This window comes from Monodelphis domestica, chromosome 2 (genome assembly GCF_027887165.1).
Source record: "Monodelphis domestica isolate mMonDom1 chromosome 2, mMonDom1.pri, whole genome shotgun sequence".
Classification (NCBI taxonomy): Eukaryota; Metazoa; Chordata; class Mammalia; order Didelphimorphia; family Didelphidae; genus Monodelphis; species Monodelphis domestica.
The window spans coordinates 181,516,697-181,536,330 of record NC_077228.1 but is presented as its reverse complement, the minus strand read 5'-3'; the positions used below and the strand labels follow the sequence as shown (position 1 = coordinate 181,536,330).

At 39.3% G+C, this 19,634-nt stretch overlaps 1 protein-coding gene and 1 long non-coding RNA gene across 2 annotated transcripts in view; one reads left to right on the top strand and one right to left on the bottom strand.

The window, feature by feature from the left end:
- The window catches only part of LOC103096335 (uncharacterized), a 112,189-nt gene extending 94,879 nt beyond the window's left edge, over positions 1-17,310 (bottom strand). Inside the window, exon 1 of the long non-coding RNA XR_461924.3 lies at positions 17,256-17,310. This is a non-coding gene — a long non-coding RNA (uncharacterized LOC103096335). The remainder of the gene's footprint in view (positions 1-17,255) is intronic.
- On the top strand, positions 616-1,551 carry LOC100012586 (olfactory receptor 4D1-like). Its single transcript, XM_007481826.2, has one exon. It carries the CDS (start codon positions 616-618, stop codon positions 1,549-1,551), a length of 936 nt encoding a protein of 311 aa, XP_007481888.2.
- Positions 17,311-19,634: the final 2,324 nt, after the last annotated feature.

Genomic DNA, 19,634 nt, shown 5'->3' with positions numbered 1-19,634 from the left:
TTTTCCTTTAAGGTTCAGCTCAGATATCACCACTTCTGAGTAGTTTTCCCTTATCCCTTTAAAACTCTCTCCTCAAATATTCATGGAGCATTTTTCTGGATTTGTCCTTTGCTGCCTCTACTCCTTATCACACTTCTTTGGGTACATTTCCTATCCATTATCTCAAGTAAACTGCTTGAAGGCAGGGACTATTTTATTTCTGTCTTTCTATCACTAATGATTAGCACAATATCTTGCATTCTGCAAAGGCTTAATCAATATTATTTCAGTTGAAATGATGACACTGGACTCAGATCATCCTTGTGTGCATCCCCTCATTACTTTTCCCTTTTTTAAAAATAGAAATTTCTGGGTTTTGGACCTAATTGCTAATAGTCTTTTAAGGACTGTATGTAGAACTTTCAATTTTGAAATACCCTAAAGAAGTAACTCTTCTTTACCTTTTTTATTCTCATCTTTCCTAATGTTTGAGATTCCAAAATGGGGACTTCATCCACAAAGAATGATAGGTCAAAGTTTTTACTGACCCAATAAATCCAACCCTTAAGATTTGTAGGGACAAGGTGTATATTTTTTAATGGTGTGTTTTCTCTCTAGGTGTGTTAGAAAGATTCTATGGAAGCAGGGAATCTCACTAGCGTGACTGAATTTGTCCTCTTGGGACTCTCACAGGCTCAGGAGCTTCAGGGTTTTCTATTCCTTGTGTTCCTGATTGTCTATATAACAACCGTTATGGGAAACCTCCTCATTATAGTTACAGTGACCTCTGACACTCGGCTCCATACTCCCATGTATTTCCTTCTCCGTAATTTGGCTGTTATAGATCTTTGCTACTCCTCAGTCACTGCCCCCAAGATGCTGATGGACTTCCTGTCTGAGACCAAGACCATCTCCTACCAGGGCTGCATGACACAGATATTCTTTTTCCATCTCTTGGGTGGTGGTACAGTCTTCTTCCTCTCAGTAATGGCATTTGATCGCTATGTTGCTATCTCCCGGCCCCTCCATTATGTCACCATCATGAACTCTCAGATGTGTTTGGGGCTGGTGGTGGCTGCCTGGGCAGGAGGCTTTGTCCACTCCATTGTCCAGCTTGCTCTTCTGCTCCCCTTGCCTTTCTGTGGCCCCAACGTCCTGGATAACTTTTATTGTGATGTCCCCCAAGTCCTAAGACTTGCCTGTACAGACACCTCTCTCCTGGAACTCCTCATGATTACCAACAGTGGGATGCTGGTTCTTATCTGGTTCCTTCTCCTTTTGGCTTCCTACACAGTCATCTTGGTGATGCTGAGATCTCACTCAGGAGAAGGGAGGCGCAAAGCCTCTTCCACATGTACCACCCACATCATTGTTGTGTCTCTGATTTTTGTGCCCTGCATCTACATCTATGCTCGGCCATTCACCTCCTTCCCCTTGGACAAAGCTGTTTCCATCAGCTACACAGTCATCACTCCCATGCTCAACCCTATGATTTATACGCTGAGGAATCAGGAGATGCAGTCTGCCATGAAAAGATTAGGGATACGTCTACTGGTTTGTAGAAGGGAGTGAACTTCATGTAGACTAAATCCTGGGTAAGTCATTTCTCTTCTAGCTTCAGTCTTCCCATCCTTAAAATTGTAGGCTATATTCTCCACATGTATTCACTATAGGTCATGGGGCTGCAGGGAGATGCTAGGGGGCTTTGCAGTTGAAACCTATACCTGAGCAAGGAGAGGAGTATTCCTATATCCACAGCCAGATAGCAATTATTGTAAGCAATCCCCTCATGGTTATAGCGGCTATTAAAACCCAGGTCTACACTCTCCTGTATTTCTTGCTACATAATTTGGTTACTATAGATTTATGCAACTCCTTGACCATTAGCTTCAGAAATCAAGACCATCTCTTACCAATTTCACAAGTTACATAAGATCACTGATGTAGAATTGGAAAGGATCTTATATGCCATTGATACTAATCCTCTAGTTTTACATATGAGGAAATTAAGACCAATAGAGATAAATGACTTGTCCAGGGTCACCCAGCTAGTAAGAGTTTGAGACAGGGTTTAAACTCAAGTTTTCCTGGCTCCAGCTCTAGCATTATATTATACCACCTTACTACTTCAATGTATCAATCAATGAATGTATCAATCAAATGTATTCAAAGCATGATCCATATCCTCCTTTTCCATGTCCTATGGAAATGTTCCTATTTATGGGAGAATAGCCATGATGAATTATAATATAATATACATACACACATATACACAAATATACATGTATGTATCTTCATATACATATATATGACCTACAAAAACCTATTTTTTTATCTCTGGGCCTTGTGACTTCCTCATATACATGTTTGTTTTCATATTTAAATATTTCTCTTGGTTTCTATTTTCTTTTTTGTATTAGGAAAATAATTGAGTCCAGATATACTCTCTTCCCCATTTCTCTAAGATGGTCAGGCTATCCTGAGCCTCCGGACCTATTTCATAACAAAGGCAATTGTTTTCTGAAGATATTGGGAGCACACTAGTCTTTCTTCCATTTATCTATACAGTGGTTTTTCTGAGAGAAGGATAAGAGCCCTGATGTGCTATGGGAAAAGCATGGATTGCACAAGCACAAGGCTATTGAGGCACATGGTGTGTGGTGTGTGTGTGTGTGTGTGTGTGTGTGTGTGTGTGTGTGTGTGTGTGTATTTCATCAATCATTGAGCATGGAGCATAGTGGCAGGACCATCCCCATGAGTATAATCTGCCCATTTTCTTTCTTTCACTTTGCTTCTATATTTTGAAAATCCATTTCATTTCTTGTTGGCAATGCATCATGGAGTCATCATCAGGATAAGTGCCAGAGGAAAGGTACAGCTCTTATGTGCTATGAGAGTTCAGGAGAGGGAGAAATCTATGGAGTGGTGTAGTCTAGGAAGTCACATAAGAAGTGGGATTTGAGCTTGGTCTTGAAAGATTCAGATCAGCTGAGTAGAGAATTTAGGGCATTCTGGATTCAAGGTGAGTTAGAGTATGCAGGGTGTGTTTTGGAGATTGAATGTAGATAACTGACTCTAGTAGAGAATTTGAGGGGGAAAGCTCTAGGTACATAAGTCAGGGCAAGATTATGGTGGGAGAATAGCATGAGAAACACCAATTTTATTTGTTTGGTCTAAGACTTTAGGTCATGTGGCTGGTTATTGACTTACGTGGAGCTAGAACCTAGGTCTCTTGTTTAATTGACCTTATTCACTCCATTGTTCTTTATACCAGATGACCTGGTAATTTTCAAATACTTTTTAAATAAAATATGTTGTAAAATAAAAAGTGTTTGCAAAGTGGAACACATGCTACTAATGTGGTAGTGGATGTGGGCCTTGATATGATGTAATCCTGAACTTGATTCCACCGCTTTCTTCCAAACAGGTGAGTCCTCCTAGCATGGAGAAGACTTTCCTTCAACCTTCCCTGCCTCACATATCAAGAGAAATCAAACTCCAGTAGTTCAATAAAGAAAAACCATAGGTCTCTTGACTTCTGAGAGGAGATAGTTTTAAATGAAAGAAAGCATAAGGGGAAAGTGGAAATAGTGATGACTCCAAACTCTGCTTCTTCTACTTCTCATTTCGGGTGAATCATTTCATCTCTCTAGGTCTCCATTCCTTCATCTGTAAAATTTAGGAGTTTGCCTAAATGACTTCAAAGTTCCCTTCTATCTCTAAATCCCATTAGTCTCTAAAGCTTTCAGTCTATTTCTGCCTCACTTTCTATTGCTATGTCCTTTTGACTGTCTTTGTCTCTTTATACCAATCTGGGTCTTTGTCTCCTGGGATGTGACTTCCTATGAACAAACCTCTCAGCAAAAATCCATAATTGACCCATGGTGAGATATTAATAGAGAAATAATTCATTCCTTTCTTTTGATCCAGAACTATGATTTACTTAGTATCATGAACTCTCAGCAAGGAAACTCCCTCTGCCAATGCAGATTAGTCCCAGCTCTGAAACTTATAGTCTGAAATTTCCTGAGAAATTAAGTGACTTTTCCATGGTCACACAGTCACTATGTATTGGGGTAGGATCTGAACTTATATCTTTCCAACTCCAAAACGGGCCTGTTATTTATTATGCCATGAAGTCTTTCACATATTTGTAACAAAAGGCACATTTCTATAATACTTAATGAACTAAAAGGATTTCCTATAAACAACCCTCTGAGTCTAAATATTATTATCCCCATTTTCCAGATTTGGAAATGGTGACAAGTAATGTTAGAGCCAGGATGTGAATCCAGGCCTCCTGAATCCATATCCAGTATTTATTCCACTACTCAATATTGTTTTATGTTGTGTTCTTTAGTAATTTTTTTTCAGTTGTGTCCAACTCTTTGGGACCCCTTTTGAGATTTTCTTAGCAAAGATCCTGGAATGCTTTGCCATTTCCTTCTCCAGCTCATTTTACAGATGAGGAACATGAAGCCAGCAGGGTTAATTGATTTGCCCAGGGTCACACAGTTAATAAGTGTCTAAGGATGGATTTAAACTCATGAAATTGGTTCTTCCTGATTTCAAGTCCAGTGCTCTATCCACTGCATCAGTTGGCATTTTATTTTTACCATCTATCTATCTATCTATCTATCTATCTATCTATCTATCTATCTATCTATCTATCTAGTCTCATTCCAATGGCCCCATTTGAATGATCACAGAAAATATTTAAAGCAAGCAATTCTATATTTCTCAGATGAAGAAACTCAGATTCAGACTGGGCAAGTGATTTGCCATTTATAGTTTACTATCAGCATAAATGAAATGTGAAATTTGGGTCCAGGATTTAGAGTGGAAATGCCCTAAGGTTTAGGGAAGTTTAAAGGAAGGGAGTTTAAAGTTTATCCAGTCCTATCGTCTTGTTTTATAGATGAAGAAGCTGGGATCCATACACATAAAATGAATGACATGTAGCCACGTAGCTAGTTAGTAACTGAAAATGGATTGAAAACTAGATCCTCTGACTCCCAATACAGGATTCTTTCTACTATACTGCACTCCTGGAAGATACCTCAGTGGTCACTGAGTCAAACACCTCTTTGCCCTCTACAACAGCTCCATCCAGGCTTGACTTGAAGAGCTCTAGTAGAGGAAAACTCACCACTCCCTGTGGCAACCCATTTCCTTTCTTGGGCAGTTTAACCACTGGGGAGTCCTCTCCTACACTGAACAAAATGATCTTTCTATAAATTCTCCCAGTTTGTTCTAGTTCTGCACTTTGTAGCCAGGTGGGATGAGTCTAAGCCCCTTCTGCATGACAGCCTTTCAAGGCTAAACATTTCAAATTCAACCAATTTTTTATGCCATCATTACTAATCTCCTCATCAAAATTTCCACCATACCTAAGATCAAGATTCTTGGGGGGCAGCTGGGTGACTCAGTGGATTGAGAGTCAAGCTTAGAGACGGGAAGTCCTAGGTTCAAATCTGGATTCAGACACTTCCTACTTGTGTGATTTTGGCAAGTCACTTAACCCCCATTGCCTAGCCCTTACTGCTCTTCTGCCTTGGAACCAATACACAGAATTGATTCTAAGAGGGAAGTAAGGGTTTTTTTTTAATTTTTAAAATTTAAATTATTTTAATTTTTATTTATTTAATTTTTAAATTTAAATTTAAATTAAATTAAATAAAAAATTTAAAAATTAAAATTTTAAATTAAGATTCTTCCCTAAAATGTGTCATCTAGATTTAAACATAATACTCCAGAACTAGTCAGAGCAAAACTAAGTACAATGTAACAACCATGTCCTTCATACACTCATACATATTATTACTATTAACTATATTATTGCATAATTAGGTATTCACATTATGTGTATTTTAATGTGACCCAAGAATTTTAGTTTTTTTTTTTGGCAGGCATGTCAAACTGCCTGCTGAAGTAGTTTGATGAATCCTCAAAGAATCTTCCCTATCTGGTATATGGGCAGCTAAAATTGTAAACCTATTTGCAGAACTTTCTAGTTATCTCTATAAAATTTTATTCCCATCACATTTGACCAAAAATTACATATTAGTAAGTTCTTTGTAGTAACTAAAGAAAAGTCTTGCTTTAATGTAAATTTATGTCATCTTTCTCAGTCTTTGGAAGATGTGGGAAAGAATTATAACATCCATCCTTTTCCTAGGATAGTTTCATACTTCCTGATGCACCTCTCTTTATTGTTTACAACTTATGGAGCACATAGAAGCACTTATTTTCTGCCCCTTCAGAGCTGCCATGCTAAGCATGGTGGGATGAGGAGTCACATGAGATATGACTCTCACATAAAATGGCCAAATCTATGAATAAACATATACCAAGGAATCATTTTGCCTGTCAAAAGATATGAATAAATTGTTTTAAAAAGAAGGAAAGTCATCAATAACAATGTGAAAAATAATCCAAATCCATAATTATAAGAGAAATGCAAGTTAAAATATCTCAGAGGTTACACTTCATATTCAACAATTTGACAAAGATAATAAAGATGAAAATAGTCAATATTGGAAGGGAAGCTGAGAGATAGGCTCACTGATACATTGTTGATGGAGCTGTGAAGCTGTCCAAGAACTGTGGGAAACAATTTGGAATTATGGGAACAATTCACTAAACTCTTTATACTCTTAGTCATAGCATTCTCACTACGGTGTTCAAATAATGGGAAGGCTGTTTTATGGAAGAAGAATCAGTCTTGTTCCATTTTTGTCCTTGAGGGCAGAATTGGGAGCAGAGGGTGGAAAATGCAAAGAGGTCAGTTTAATCTTGAAAAGCTTTCTAATAATAACACCTGTCCCAAAGTAGAATGAGTTGCCTTGGAAATGTGTGGATTTCCTCTAATTGTCTTTATTTTTTAAATTTTTATTTAATTAAGAAATTAATTAAGAAAACATTTCCATGGTTACATGATTCATGTTCTTTCCCTCCCTTCCTCCCATCCTCCTCCCATAACCAACAAGCAATTCCACTGGGTTTTACATGTGTCATTGATCTAGACCTATTTCCATATTATTGATATTTGCCCTAGGGTGATCGTTTAAAGTCTACCTCCCCAATCATATCCCCATTGAACCATGTGATCAAGTGGTTGCTTTTCTAATGTATTTCTACTCCCCCACTTCTTCCTCTGAATGTGGATAGAGTTCTTTCTCATAAGTCCCTCAGAATTGTCCTGGATCATTGCATTGCTGCTATTAGAGTCCTCTACATTTGATTGTGCCACAGTGTATCCATCTCTGTGTATAAGGTTTTCCTGGTTCTGCTCCCTTCACTCTGTATCAATTCCTGGAGGTCATTCCAGTTCACATGGAATTCCTCCAGTTCATTATTCCTTTTAGCACAATAGTACTCCAGCACCAACAGATACCACAATTTGTTCAGCCATTCTCCAATCGAAGGGCATCCCCTCATTTTACTAATTGTCTTTAAATAGAGCTTGAATAACTACTTGTTATACAAGTAACAGTGAGGATGCTTTAGAGGAATGGGTTAGACTAGGGAGCTACTGAGGCTCCTTCTTGCTCTAAATTCTGTGTTTCAGAAATTCTAACTGACCCATAGTCCCTTCAGTTTCTCTCAGAAATCGTAAGTACTGTGTGGACTCCTTTCTAGTTTCTTAGAAACCCAGACATCATCTTGGGAGTTTTAAGACTAGTAATGAACTAGTCTTAGGGGTGCAATAATTTTAAACAATTCTTTATGTACCCAAAGGAATATGTAAGATCTCAGTGTTGGTTAGAAAAGATGGTCCAATAAAAATGAAAATAATTTCTTTATTCTATTATTTTGGTACCTTGGGTTTTGCTGTAGTGTTTTATAGCTAAATCCAAATGGTTTGAACATATATTTGATAACTGCTTAATGCAAATGGAAAATCTAGCCACCAAGAGAAGGATTAACCAGAGCCTTGCTTCTTTACTAGCAGACAGATACTAGGATAATTGGGATAGTGTAGAACTGAGGAAAAATGAAAAATTGCCAATTAACAGTCCTGCATACTGGTTTATGTTCTGATGAAGCTAGAGTACGTCTCTCAAAATGTTGCAGCAATAGTTGAATCCTCTTTTAAGTTTGTTTTTGCCAAATTTGCACTTATGAATGTCCTCTGTTTAGCATTACTTTTGTGTATAGGCATAATTATGTTCTATGTTCATATTGTCCATTGAATATATTTTTCTGGTCCCTTTTGGGAAAGCCTTATAGATGTGACCTAAGTAAAATTGTTCTCAGAGTTGAAGACTTAATGAGCCAAAGAATGAGGGGAAAAGGAATAGAAACCTTCATTGGAGATGCACTCTTCTAATGGAACCTGGTTTAACTGCATGCCTAGCTACAGAATAGGGAGTGGGCACAGTACCTCCATCCCCTATGGCACACTAGCAGTGGTTTTCCAAGATGAGTCTTGACTAAGTAATACAAGATCTTAGCCTTTCTCAATCTCATTGTGATTTCCAACAATGCTACTTATGTCTCAAAGACCTTGACAACCTGATGTTAGAAAGCTCCAAGGTTGCTTTAAAATCAAACCCCAAATTCAGTAGTCTTCTAGTTCTATTGATGTCTCCAAAATATAGGAGTCAAAAATATACCTTTATTATATTTGGGTAAATGTACTTAAAAGGCATATGTATGGGTTCCTGCATAGGGAAAGAATGCCCACTTAGGCACCACCAAATACTACATCAAAAAATTAAGGGCTTTATTCCCAATGCTATTCACTCTATAACTCACTTCCACTTCTGCAAGAAAACACTGAGAAAAGAGGATCGGCACTCATGGCTAAATACAAGTCTTCAGGTTTCCTTTATGAAAATAAACCCATAATACTACTGGGCATAAGACTCTTTTCTTAATAAATGCCACCAGTCCCTCCTTAAGTCCCCTAGGAAACCTAGATTTCTCCAGCTTTCCTTGTCTTGATGAGGAATAAATTTTTTTTCTAATCCAATGGTAATACCTTCATTAGACAAATGAAGGGAAATACCAATGAGCTTTAAAAGGTTATAATCTTACAATGTCAAGTTACAAACATCATCCAATATATCCCATTCCCTTTAATTTCCCTTTTAACTGGCCTCTTCTCTTTCCCAACAAATTAGGCCAAAAGGAATCAAATGAGTCAGATTTGCTTTCTTCAGTCAATCTCATTAATTCATTAATAGCCCCAAACCACACTTTTCAAGATTACTTTGTGGATGGAAAGCATTGGCAGATATCCAGACTGTCATTGGAAGGAGGAATAGGCAACCCCATCCTTGAAAATCCTGGTTGGTCTATCTCCTTTATGCAAATTTCCCCAAGCCAAATGGCTATGCTTGGCATCTGCCTAAGAGCCAAAGAAAGGCAACAATTTACAAAAATGGATAACATGAAACTGTCTGGGTCTCAATGCCAGCCCAGCTGCCAAGAATGAACAGAGGAACAGATGGGCAAGGAGTAGTGATTTGAGAATTGCCTGTAGGGTCACAGTACCCTGACCATGTATATTCAGTTGAATAACATAGAATTCAAGAACCGAGATGAACCTCAGCAGTCATTATTCAAACTTACAAGTCTAACCTAGGGTTCACTCTTTGAACTGGCTCATTTGTCCAACCTGCATTCACTCTGGCAGGTCTGGGATTTCCTGAAAAGGTCTGAAACCATGCTACTACAACTCAAAATTCTCAGAATTCTTGTGGTAATCTGGGTGTGAGGAAGTATATGCTCCCACTACTCACTACCAAGCATCTTCAGTCCCCACTAGTGTGCTTCTGATTTACATGAAGTCAGTCATCATGATGTCATTAACTCAAAAGAATCAAGCAGGCAAAAGAAGGAATAACCATTACATTAGCTCTTCAGAAGGTAAAAGTAGGAATAATCAAACTTCACAATCCACTCACAGTTAGTCCATAAACATTTATTAAGCACCTAATATGAGCTATTTGCTAAACACTGGGGATGCCAAAAAAGGCAAAAGACAGTCCCTGACCACAAGGATCTCTCAATCTAATGGGGGAGATAACATGCAAATAACTATGTACAAACAAACTATGGAATAAATTGGAAATAATCAATAGAAGGAAGGCATTAGAAATGAGAGAATTCAGGAAAGCTTCCTGTAGAAGGTGAGATTTTTATTTGGAATTTAAAGGAAGCCAAGAGGTTGAGAAAAGGAAAGAAAGAATTACGGGGATGGAAGACAGTCAATAAAGTATCATATTGTCCACCAAATGCCTTTTGCTACTCTCTCTTTTAGGAGAGATTCTATACATGACCCATAGGTAACATTATCCCCAAGACAAGACAATGAACCAAGGATCATAACATAACATATACTCTCTCAGAGTTAGATTATCTTACTTCTCCAGCTCTCCTTACCTTGGTAAAGAATAAAAACTTCTTCTATTCTAATGGTAATAACAACAAAAGGTTGTTATCACATCTTCATTAGATAAATTAGGGGAAATAGTTACAATGAGCTTTAAAAGTTTATAAATTTACAGGGCTAGGTGACTCAGTGGATAGAGAGTCAGGCCTATAGAAGGGAATTCCTGGATTCAAAGCTGGCCTCAGATATTTCTTTTTGACATAGCCTAAACAGCTTACTACCACACCCTCTAGGTATACTTCTTCTAACTGTTATGATAATGATAACAATTTTTAAGAGTTACAAATATCATCTTTCCATATAGGAATATAAGCCATTTGACCTTATTGAAGCCCTTAAATTTTTCTCTTTCTAATTTACCTTTTCATGCTTCTCTTGAATTTTGTACTGGGGCCTCAAATTTTCTGTTTGTCTGGTCTTTTCTTCAGTAATACTTGGATGTCTTCTATTTTATTAAATGACTATACATTCCCCTGAAAGAATATAGCCAGTTTTGCTGGGTAGATTTTTGGTTGTAAATCCAGTTCTCTTCCCTTCAGAGAATATCATATTCCAAACCTTATGGTCCTTTGATATGGAGGCTGCCAGATCCTGTAGGATCCTGACTGGGGCTCCATGATATCTGAATTGTTTCTAGCTGCTTCTAGAGTTTTCTCCTTGGCCTGGGAGCTCTTGAACTTGGCTATATTGTTCATGGGAGTTGTCATTTGGGGACTTAATGCAGGAGGTGACCTGTGGATTTTTTCAATCTCTATTTTACTCTCTTGTTCAAGAATATCAGGCAGTTTTCTTGTATAATTTTCTATGGTATGATGTCTAGGCTTTTTTCTTTTTTTGGTCATGACTTTCATGTAGTTCAATAATTCTTAAATTATCTCTCCTGGATCTATTTTCCAGGTCAGTTGTTTTTTTTTCAATGAGGTATTTAATATTTTTTCCATTTTTTTATTCTTTTGATTTTGTTTTATTGTTTCTAGAAGTCATTACCTTCTAATTGTTCAATTCTAATTTTTAAAGACTGAATCTCTTCCATGACCTTTTGATCCTCCTTTTCTGTTTGGTCCATTCTTCTTTTTGAGTCATTCTTTTCCTACTTTGACTTTTTTGCCTCCTGTGATAGCCCTAGTATCTACTTCAGGGTTGGGAATTATAGAAGTGAGTGGAGAAAGGACTCTTTGAGGACTACAGGGGAGGTAGGCTTGCATTGGATAAATATTAGGACAAACAAAGCACAAAACAAAACAAAACATTTCCTTGGAGTACATGGGGATATGGGTGCAAAGGGGGGTAGTTTGGAGGGAGGTGGTAGGAGAAGGTAGCTCTGTACAAGTTCTTTTTGGTTCTAAGTACAGTTGGCTGGTCTAGAAGCAGACCCAGAACCTAAAGTAGCTGTTGATCTTGAAGGTATCCTTGGGGACCTTGGAGATGCCATTTCTTTGACATTACCACTTAGAAATTTAGGTGGCAAAATAAACATAGTGCTGGGTCTCGGAGATCTGAGTTGAAATTCAGTTTCAAATACTAATTAGCTTTGTGTCCTTGGGCAAATAATTTAACCACTATATTACTTAGTTTTCTCATCTATAAAATGGATGGTTGTTGTGAGGATTGAATGAGATAATTTTTGCAAAGTGTTTTGCAAACCCTAAAGCACTATTTAAATGCTAGCCATGTTGATGATGATGATTGGGGAAGCAGAGAAGGAAGCAGTTCACTGGGCTCAGCTGGGGTAGGAAAAAAAAGACTCCAGTATTCTTCCACTAGAACCTGTGGGCAGGAGGAGATATGAGGGATTTGGGTATGATGAATGAAGGATCTGATGTACTAAAGCCTCAGTAACACTACCTTAGTATTCAGCATTATGAGGGTGATGCTGATTTTATCAGAGCAATGACATGTTGAGTGACAGTCACAATGTTTGGACACAGACTCCCTGACTCCAGATTTGGTACTCTCTCCATTGGACTATGATACATTCTCATTCAAATGCCATGGGCACATATAATTCTTACCAACAGTCATAAAGGAAGGGATAATCCTTCATAGATTTATCTTCACAACCAGACCAGGGGACTCTCAACAGTAGAATTTCTATCTTTTAAATTATTTTGTCTTCTTAGCAGCTATTCTGCTAAGCTATTCTATCAGCCCCCCAACAGGACTCTGAATACAGTAGGTACAGATGTTCATTATATTTGTGAACCAAGAAAATATATCAATCGATCAATAAGCTTTTATTAAGTGTCTACCATGTGCCACATTTTGTGCTAGACATACAAAAATTAAAATAATCCCTGCTCTCAAAGAGCTTACATTCCATCAGATGAGACAATACATTTAGTTATATACAAGCTAAATGGAAAGAAGACACAAAACAAACTTGGGTGAGAAAGAAAATGAGCAGCAGAGGGGACCAGAAAAGACCTGGAGTAGGTTGTTCTTGATCTGGTCCTGGAGAAAACTAGTGTCTCCAAAAGACAGAGGTGAGAGGTAGAGAATTCCAGGCATTAGAGATGGCAATAGAGATGGGAGATGATGTCTTATAGGTATGGAAAAGTATTTTGATCCTGACAACAACTTTGTGAATGAGATGCTATTATTATCACCACTTCACAGGTGAAAAGAGGAGTAAAGTCAATCAGTCAATGAATAAATATTTATTAAGCACCTACTATGTAATATAATGTGCTAGATAGTATGGATAGACTATAGAATATGTCCCTAAGAATAATCTGTAAAGACTGGAAAGGTAGGAATTCAGGTTATGAAGAGTTTTAAATATCAAATGGAGGAGTTTATATTTTATCTTGGAATGAATAGGAGGCAACTAAATTTTATTGAGAAAGACATGGTAACATTTGCACTTTGGGAAAATCACATTAGTAGCCACCTGAAGAAAGGATTGGAGTGTGGTAGAGTTTTGAAGCTTGGAAGCCAACGTAGGGAGCTATTGTAGTAATTTAGAGAGAGAGAGAGAGAGAGAGAGAGGATAAGAATCTGAATTAGGGTGAGTATAGAGAAGAAGATGAATGCAGGAGAGGTGGTGGTAGAACCAACAAGATTAGACAACTGATTGGAGGTGTAGAATGAGTCAAGGATGACTTCCTTCCACAATCAAAGGGAAATTTGGAAGAAGAATGGTTTTAGAGAAAAAAGACAATGAGTTCTGCTTTGGGCACAGAAGTTGAGCTTGAGTTCCATATGAAACATCCAATTCAAAATACCCAGTAAGAAATTAGTGATGCAAGATGGGTTCAGGATAGAAAGTAGGGCTACATAAATAGATCTGGGAGTCATTCAAGTAGAGGTGATAATTGAACCCATGGGAGCTAATGAGGTTAGCAAGTAAGAGAGCATAGAAAGGGAAAAGAAGAGGGTTAAGGATATAGAACCCCAAGAGACATTCACAGTTAGGGGACATGACATGGATAGTGAACCAGCAACAGAGAGTAAGGAGTTGTTAGATAATGCTAATAGACAAAGACCTTTACAGATTTTTATCACGTTTGATGCCCATAACAACCTTGTAAAGTAGATGCTATTATTCCTATTTTGCAGATGAGGAAATTGAGACTGAGAGACGTAAAGTCAGGCAATCTATAAGTATTTATTAAGCACCAGGCACTGTGCTAAGTTCCAGAGATACAAAGAAAGGTAAAAGAAGGTCCCTGCTTTCAAGGAGTTCATGGTTCAACGGGGGAGAAGATACATAAACAACTAAGTTTGAACAAACAATATACAGGATCCTGTTGGAGATAACCAACAAGAGAAGGCACTAGAATGGAGAAGGTTTTAGAAAAACTTAGAATACAGTGTTGTGTTTGGGACTTGAAAGAATCCAAAGAAGCCAAGAGGCAGAGTGAGGAGAGAGAATTACAGACATAGGGCACAGCCAATGAAAAAAAAAGCCAAATTCAGGAGATGGAGTCATACAGCTCACAAGTATCCCAGTCAGGATTCAAACTCAGGTCTTCTGATCCTAAGTTCACTGCTCTATCTACTATGCCACCTAGATATACCGTGACTTCTGCCTGGCACATAGTAAGCACTTCATAAATGTTTATTAGTGGCAGCTGGTAGCTCAGTGGACAGAGAGCCAGGTCAGGAGTTAGGAAGACCTGAGTTCAACTCTAGCCTCAAATACTTGCTTGGGCAAGTCACTTAACTCTAATTGCTTAGCCCTTAACTCATTGCTACCTTAGAACTGATTCTAAAACAGAAAGTAATTTAAAAAAAGATTTAACAGAATGACATCTCATAAAATCCTAGCGTTGTTCCTAACCATGGCCAATAACTGAGACAAACCTATCAGGCAATTAATACTCCATTTCAGACAATCAGAGCCCTCACTATCCTTGAATTCTATTTCCAGCCTTCTCATTTTTGGAACTCAGAGCAGATGTTTGTAGGGCCATCTGACACCAGATGGAGCTGTTGACTTCTTTTCTTTTATGATCCTGGAATATGAGGCTATTGTCTTTCTCCCTGAGAGACATCTAGAAATTACCTCTCCGGGAAACTGAGTAGGAGAAGCTCATCTCTGAAAGCATCCATGAAAGATTCAGCCACGGTCATCATCCACAGGTGGACATTGTCCAGGGTCCCATGAAGATCTAAGAGATTCTAAATAATTTCCACATTCCCCAATTGAGTGCTCAGTTTTCTTCCACAGTCTGAAGCTGGAAATGTTCTCAGATGTTAGATCAGGGCAACAACCATGCATTAAGTTCCTACTCTGTGCTAGGTACCATACTGAGCTCTGGAGATACAAAGAAAAAAATGAAGAGTCTTCGTCTTCAAGGAGTTTATTTCTATTGGAAGGTGTCAGGCATTATAGTCCTCAGGAAGTGGCAACAAATTCACTTCTCCTCCTCCATCTCTCAGGGTCCTTGAGGAGAAAACAGATCACCTTTTGCTGCCCTCCCCCAAAGGCTGCTTAGATTGGACAGTTCAAAGATTGCCAATTCTGTGGCCTCAGTTCCATTCTTTCCTATGCCCTCTAGGACTTCAAACACACAACTTCTATGCTGTCCTTTTAATTTCTTCTTTTTAACTGGTTTCCCCCCCTTCAAATAGGCACAATTCTTTGCTATACTGAATTGTATTCAAGTTACAGTGCCACATTTTGGGAATGATATAGAAAAGTTGGAGAGTATCCAGAAGAGGGACTAGTATGATAAAGGGAATGGAGGCTATGTCCTATGAAGAGCAGTTGGAAGTATTTAAGCCAGAGAAGAGAAGACTTGAGGGAATATGATAACTATTTTCTCATATTTGTCATACAGAAGAGAGGCTGGGGCAGTTAGGTGTGAAGTGGATAGGTCTTGAGTCAGGAAGATACCTTTTCCTGAATTCAAATCTGACCTCAGACATTTAGTAGTTGTGTGATCCTGGGAAAGTCATATAACCCAGATTGCCTCAGTTTCTTCATCTCTAAAATGAGCTGGAGAAGGAAATGACAAACCACTCCAGTATCTTTGCCAAGGAAACCCCAAATGGGGCCATGAAGAGTTGGACATGACTGAAAAATGACTGAAAAACAAAACGGATGAGAGATTAGAGATTTATTCTGCCTGGCACCAGAGAGCAGAACTAGGGAAACAAAATTCAACTTATAATGGTTTTCTACTTGTGAAAGTCATTGAGTGGAGGCTGGAGAACAATTAACCAATATATTATGGTGGGGATTTCTTTCAATGAACCAATGGTCCATCGTCCAAAAGGTCCAAAAATTGATGTTTCAGTGGTCAATGGACCAGATGGCTGCTGTAGTCCTTTCCAACTCTCAAATTCTATGACTCTGTGATATGGATGGAAGCTGCTGAGAGACAGATTTCATTTTAATGGGGGAGGAATGATCAGAACTGTCTAAGTGAATGGGTAGATACAGGAGGGGTGGCTTTCCCCTCATTGAAGGTCTTCAAGTAGAACCTGAATCAGTGCTTTTTGAGGGATGCTAGAGATGGGGGCTTTGGTCAGGTCTGGGTTGGACTTGATGGCCTCTCAGGTTCATTATGATTCAGCAATTCTGATTCTAGGGGAGCAAAACAAAACCCTTTGTCTGGTCCTGATGTTCTCTCCTTGAACTGCTTTTTTAATTTTTCTCCTTCCCTTTGCTGCCAAACTTCTCCGGTGTGCGGTTGGCAGTCATTCTCTTTTTTATCCTCATACTCTCTGGCTTCTATCCCTACCAATCTAAATCAAAGTATTCTCTCCAAAGTCATTGCTGATCTCCTACATACAAAATCAAATGGCCTTTTCTAAGTTTTCAGCTTCCTTGACTTCTTAATAGCATTTGACACTTCTGATCATCTCCCTTTGCGAAACTCTTCCTGGACTTGGATGATGCATAATTCCAGTTTACCTCTAGCTTCTCTAACTCCTCTTCCTGTCTCCTTTGTTGATTTATCTTCCTCTTCCCATTCTCTAAATGCAGACCCCTGCAAAGGTCATTTCACCTTTGTTATTGCTGCTATACATTCTCCATATCAGAGCCAGGAAGGAGTGGGAGGAGAGAGAGAGAGAGAGAGAGAGAGAGAGAGAGAGAGAGAGAGAGAGAGAGAGAGAGAGAGAGAGAGAGAGAGATTTTGGACATGCCTTGGAAGAAGAAAAACCTGGCTTCCAATCACACCTCAGATACTGTGAATTGGACAAGTCACTTAATCTTTCTGGGCCTCAGTTTCCTCTGCCATACCAAGAAGGATGAAACTTTTGGGGAAAGAGATGGACCCATTCTGCTTAGCCTTACACTTTGTTTCTGCCCCCAGTCTTGCCCGACATTCTAACTTCAGAAGTGTTATCAGGAATTGGGTTCACTATTAATTATAGATATATAGGCATGCACTAGGTATAGGAGGCTGCAGGAATTACTTACTGAATTGGACCCTGGAAATCCAAGTCAGCCAGACCAGATGTATGCTGTCTCAGTGTCTGCCTTAGGTTTGGCGCCCTGATGCAACCATCCTGGCAGGCTGATTTGGTCAGCAGGAGGCTCCATGCCAGCAGGAGCATTCCTTGGCCTGTGCCCAGATGTGTGACCTTGGCTAGTAGACTTCCATCACAGACACTTGCTGGCTGGAGCCTGGGTTCTGTCCCAGCTGGAAGGGCTGAGTCACTCTCATTGGCTGAATGTGAAGGACTTGTGCATAGACTCATAGATAGAACTAGAAGAAAGCTTAGAGGTCATCTGGTCAAAACAACTCACTTACAGGTAACTGGGACCACCCTGTGCCTTTGTATCTATTTGAATGAATATTTATTTAACTATTTATTTATTAAACCCTTACCTTCTGTCTTAGAATCAATACTGTGTATCAGTTCTAAGGGGGAAAGGAGTGGTAAGAGCTAGACAATAGGAGTTAAGTGACTTGCCCAGGGTCACACAGCTAAGGAAGTGTCTGAGGACAGATTTGAGCCCAGGACCTCCCATCTCTGAGCCTGGCTGGAGTCTTCAGCTGAACCTGAGCCTGAGTCACCCAGCTGCCCCTATTTGAATTCATCTTATTTTCCCACTAGGCTTTGGGGTTGTGTTGATAATATTTTGATAGAGGGAAATTGGCAGAACTTTTCTGGTAATTGTCACATTTTTCCCCTCTCACCAAGAATGCCCTGAATGGGCAGGAATAAGAGGCAAAAAGGCACAAGAGAAGGAGTGAGTGAGAGGGCTTGTGCATGAGCCTATATGTCTGTAGTTCCCTTTTCTTTTGATTGTCCTTGAGTGAGATTCCTGGTCACCATGTTGGCAAGTAGGAGCAGAAAGCTACTGCAGTCAGACTGAGATTTCTTTCTCAACATACAGGATTCTGGGGTATTGAGTGTCCATTACTAGAGCTAATCAATAGGAATTTACTAAGCACTTGCTATGTGCCAGATAATGTTAGCCACTAGAAATAAAAAGAATGAAATTACCTCTACTAAAAAGGAACTTATTTCTACTGAGAGGCAAAGAAACATATAAGTATATCCAACATAGAATGTTTGACCATTTTCAGTCATACCCCATTTAGAGTTTTCTTTGCAGAGATATTCAAATGGTTTGCCATTTCCTTTTCCAACTCATTTTACAGATGGAGAAACTGAGGCAAACAGGGTGAAATGACTTATCCAGGTCACACAGCTAGTATGTGTCTGAGGTCAGATCTGAACTCATGAAGATGAGTCTTCTGGACTCCCTGATACTCTATCCACTGCACCACCTTACATATAGGACAGTGTCCCTTTTATCAGAGAGTAGGAATAGAAGCTGGAGATAGATACCTGTGGGTCAGTACAGAAATTCTCAATGTGCTTTGAATCAGGGAATGTATAATTGAAACTGAGAGGGAGAGTCCTCTCTCTCGTTCTCTTTCTTTCTCTATCCCTCCCTCTTGTTCTTTCTCTCTCTCTCTCTCTTTTTCTCTCTTTCTCTAGTTCTCTCTCTTTCTCTCTCCCTCCATCCCTCTTGTTCTTTCTCTCTTCTTCTCTCTCTTTTTCTCTCTCCCTCCCTCTCATTCTCTCTCTCTCCCTCTCATTCTCTCTCTCTCTCTCTCTCTCTCTCTCTCTCTCTCTCTCTCTCTCTCTCTCTCTCTCTCTCTCTCTCTCTCTCTCTCCCCCTCCCTTTCTTTCTCTCTCTGATTCCTTCCCTCCCTCTCTGTGTATCTCTATGCTCTGTTTTTCTGTGTGTCTCACTTTCTCTCTGTAAGGTGGCAGACCCATTCTGCCTGATGATGCCAATTGTGGAATGGCAGAGGCTCTGAGAGAATCCTGGGATAATGAAGAAAGAAGAGCAGCACACTCCGGCATGGAAGTAATTAGATTTTATTGGGGGGAGCTTACTCATGAGGCCCAGTCTTAAGTGGCAGAAGGACAGTGATAGACTCTTGCATTTCCCCTAGGTCAAGCTAGATATTATATAGATATACATATACATAGTAGGGATATTGCTGGTTAAAAGAGTATACACAGTTTTAGAGTCCTTTGGGCATAGTCCTAAATTGTTCTCCAGAACGGTTGAACCAGTGCACAATTCCATCAATAGTGTGTTAGTTTCAGGGGCAACTGGGTAGCTCAGTGGATGGAGAGCCAGGCCTAGAGATGGGAGGCTCTGGGTTCAAATCTAGCCTCAAACACTTCCCAGCTGTGTGACCCTGGGCAAGTCACTTGACCCCCATTGCCTAGCCCTTACCACTCTTCTGCCTTGGAGCCAAGGCACAGTATTGACTCCAAGACGGAAAGTAAGGGTTTTTAAAAAATGCTGTGTTAGTGTCCCTATTTT

Coding starts and splice junctions, on each gene's coding strand:
- LOC100012586 (XM_007481826.2), top strand. CDS start 616: ATGGAAGCAGGGAATCTCACTAGCGTGACTGAATTTGTCCTCTTGGGA.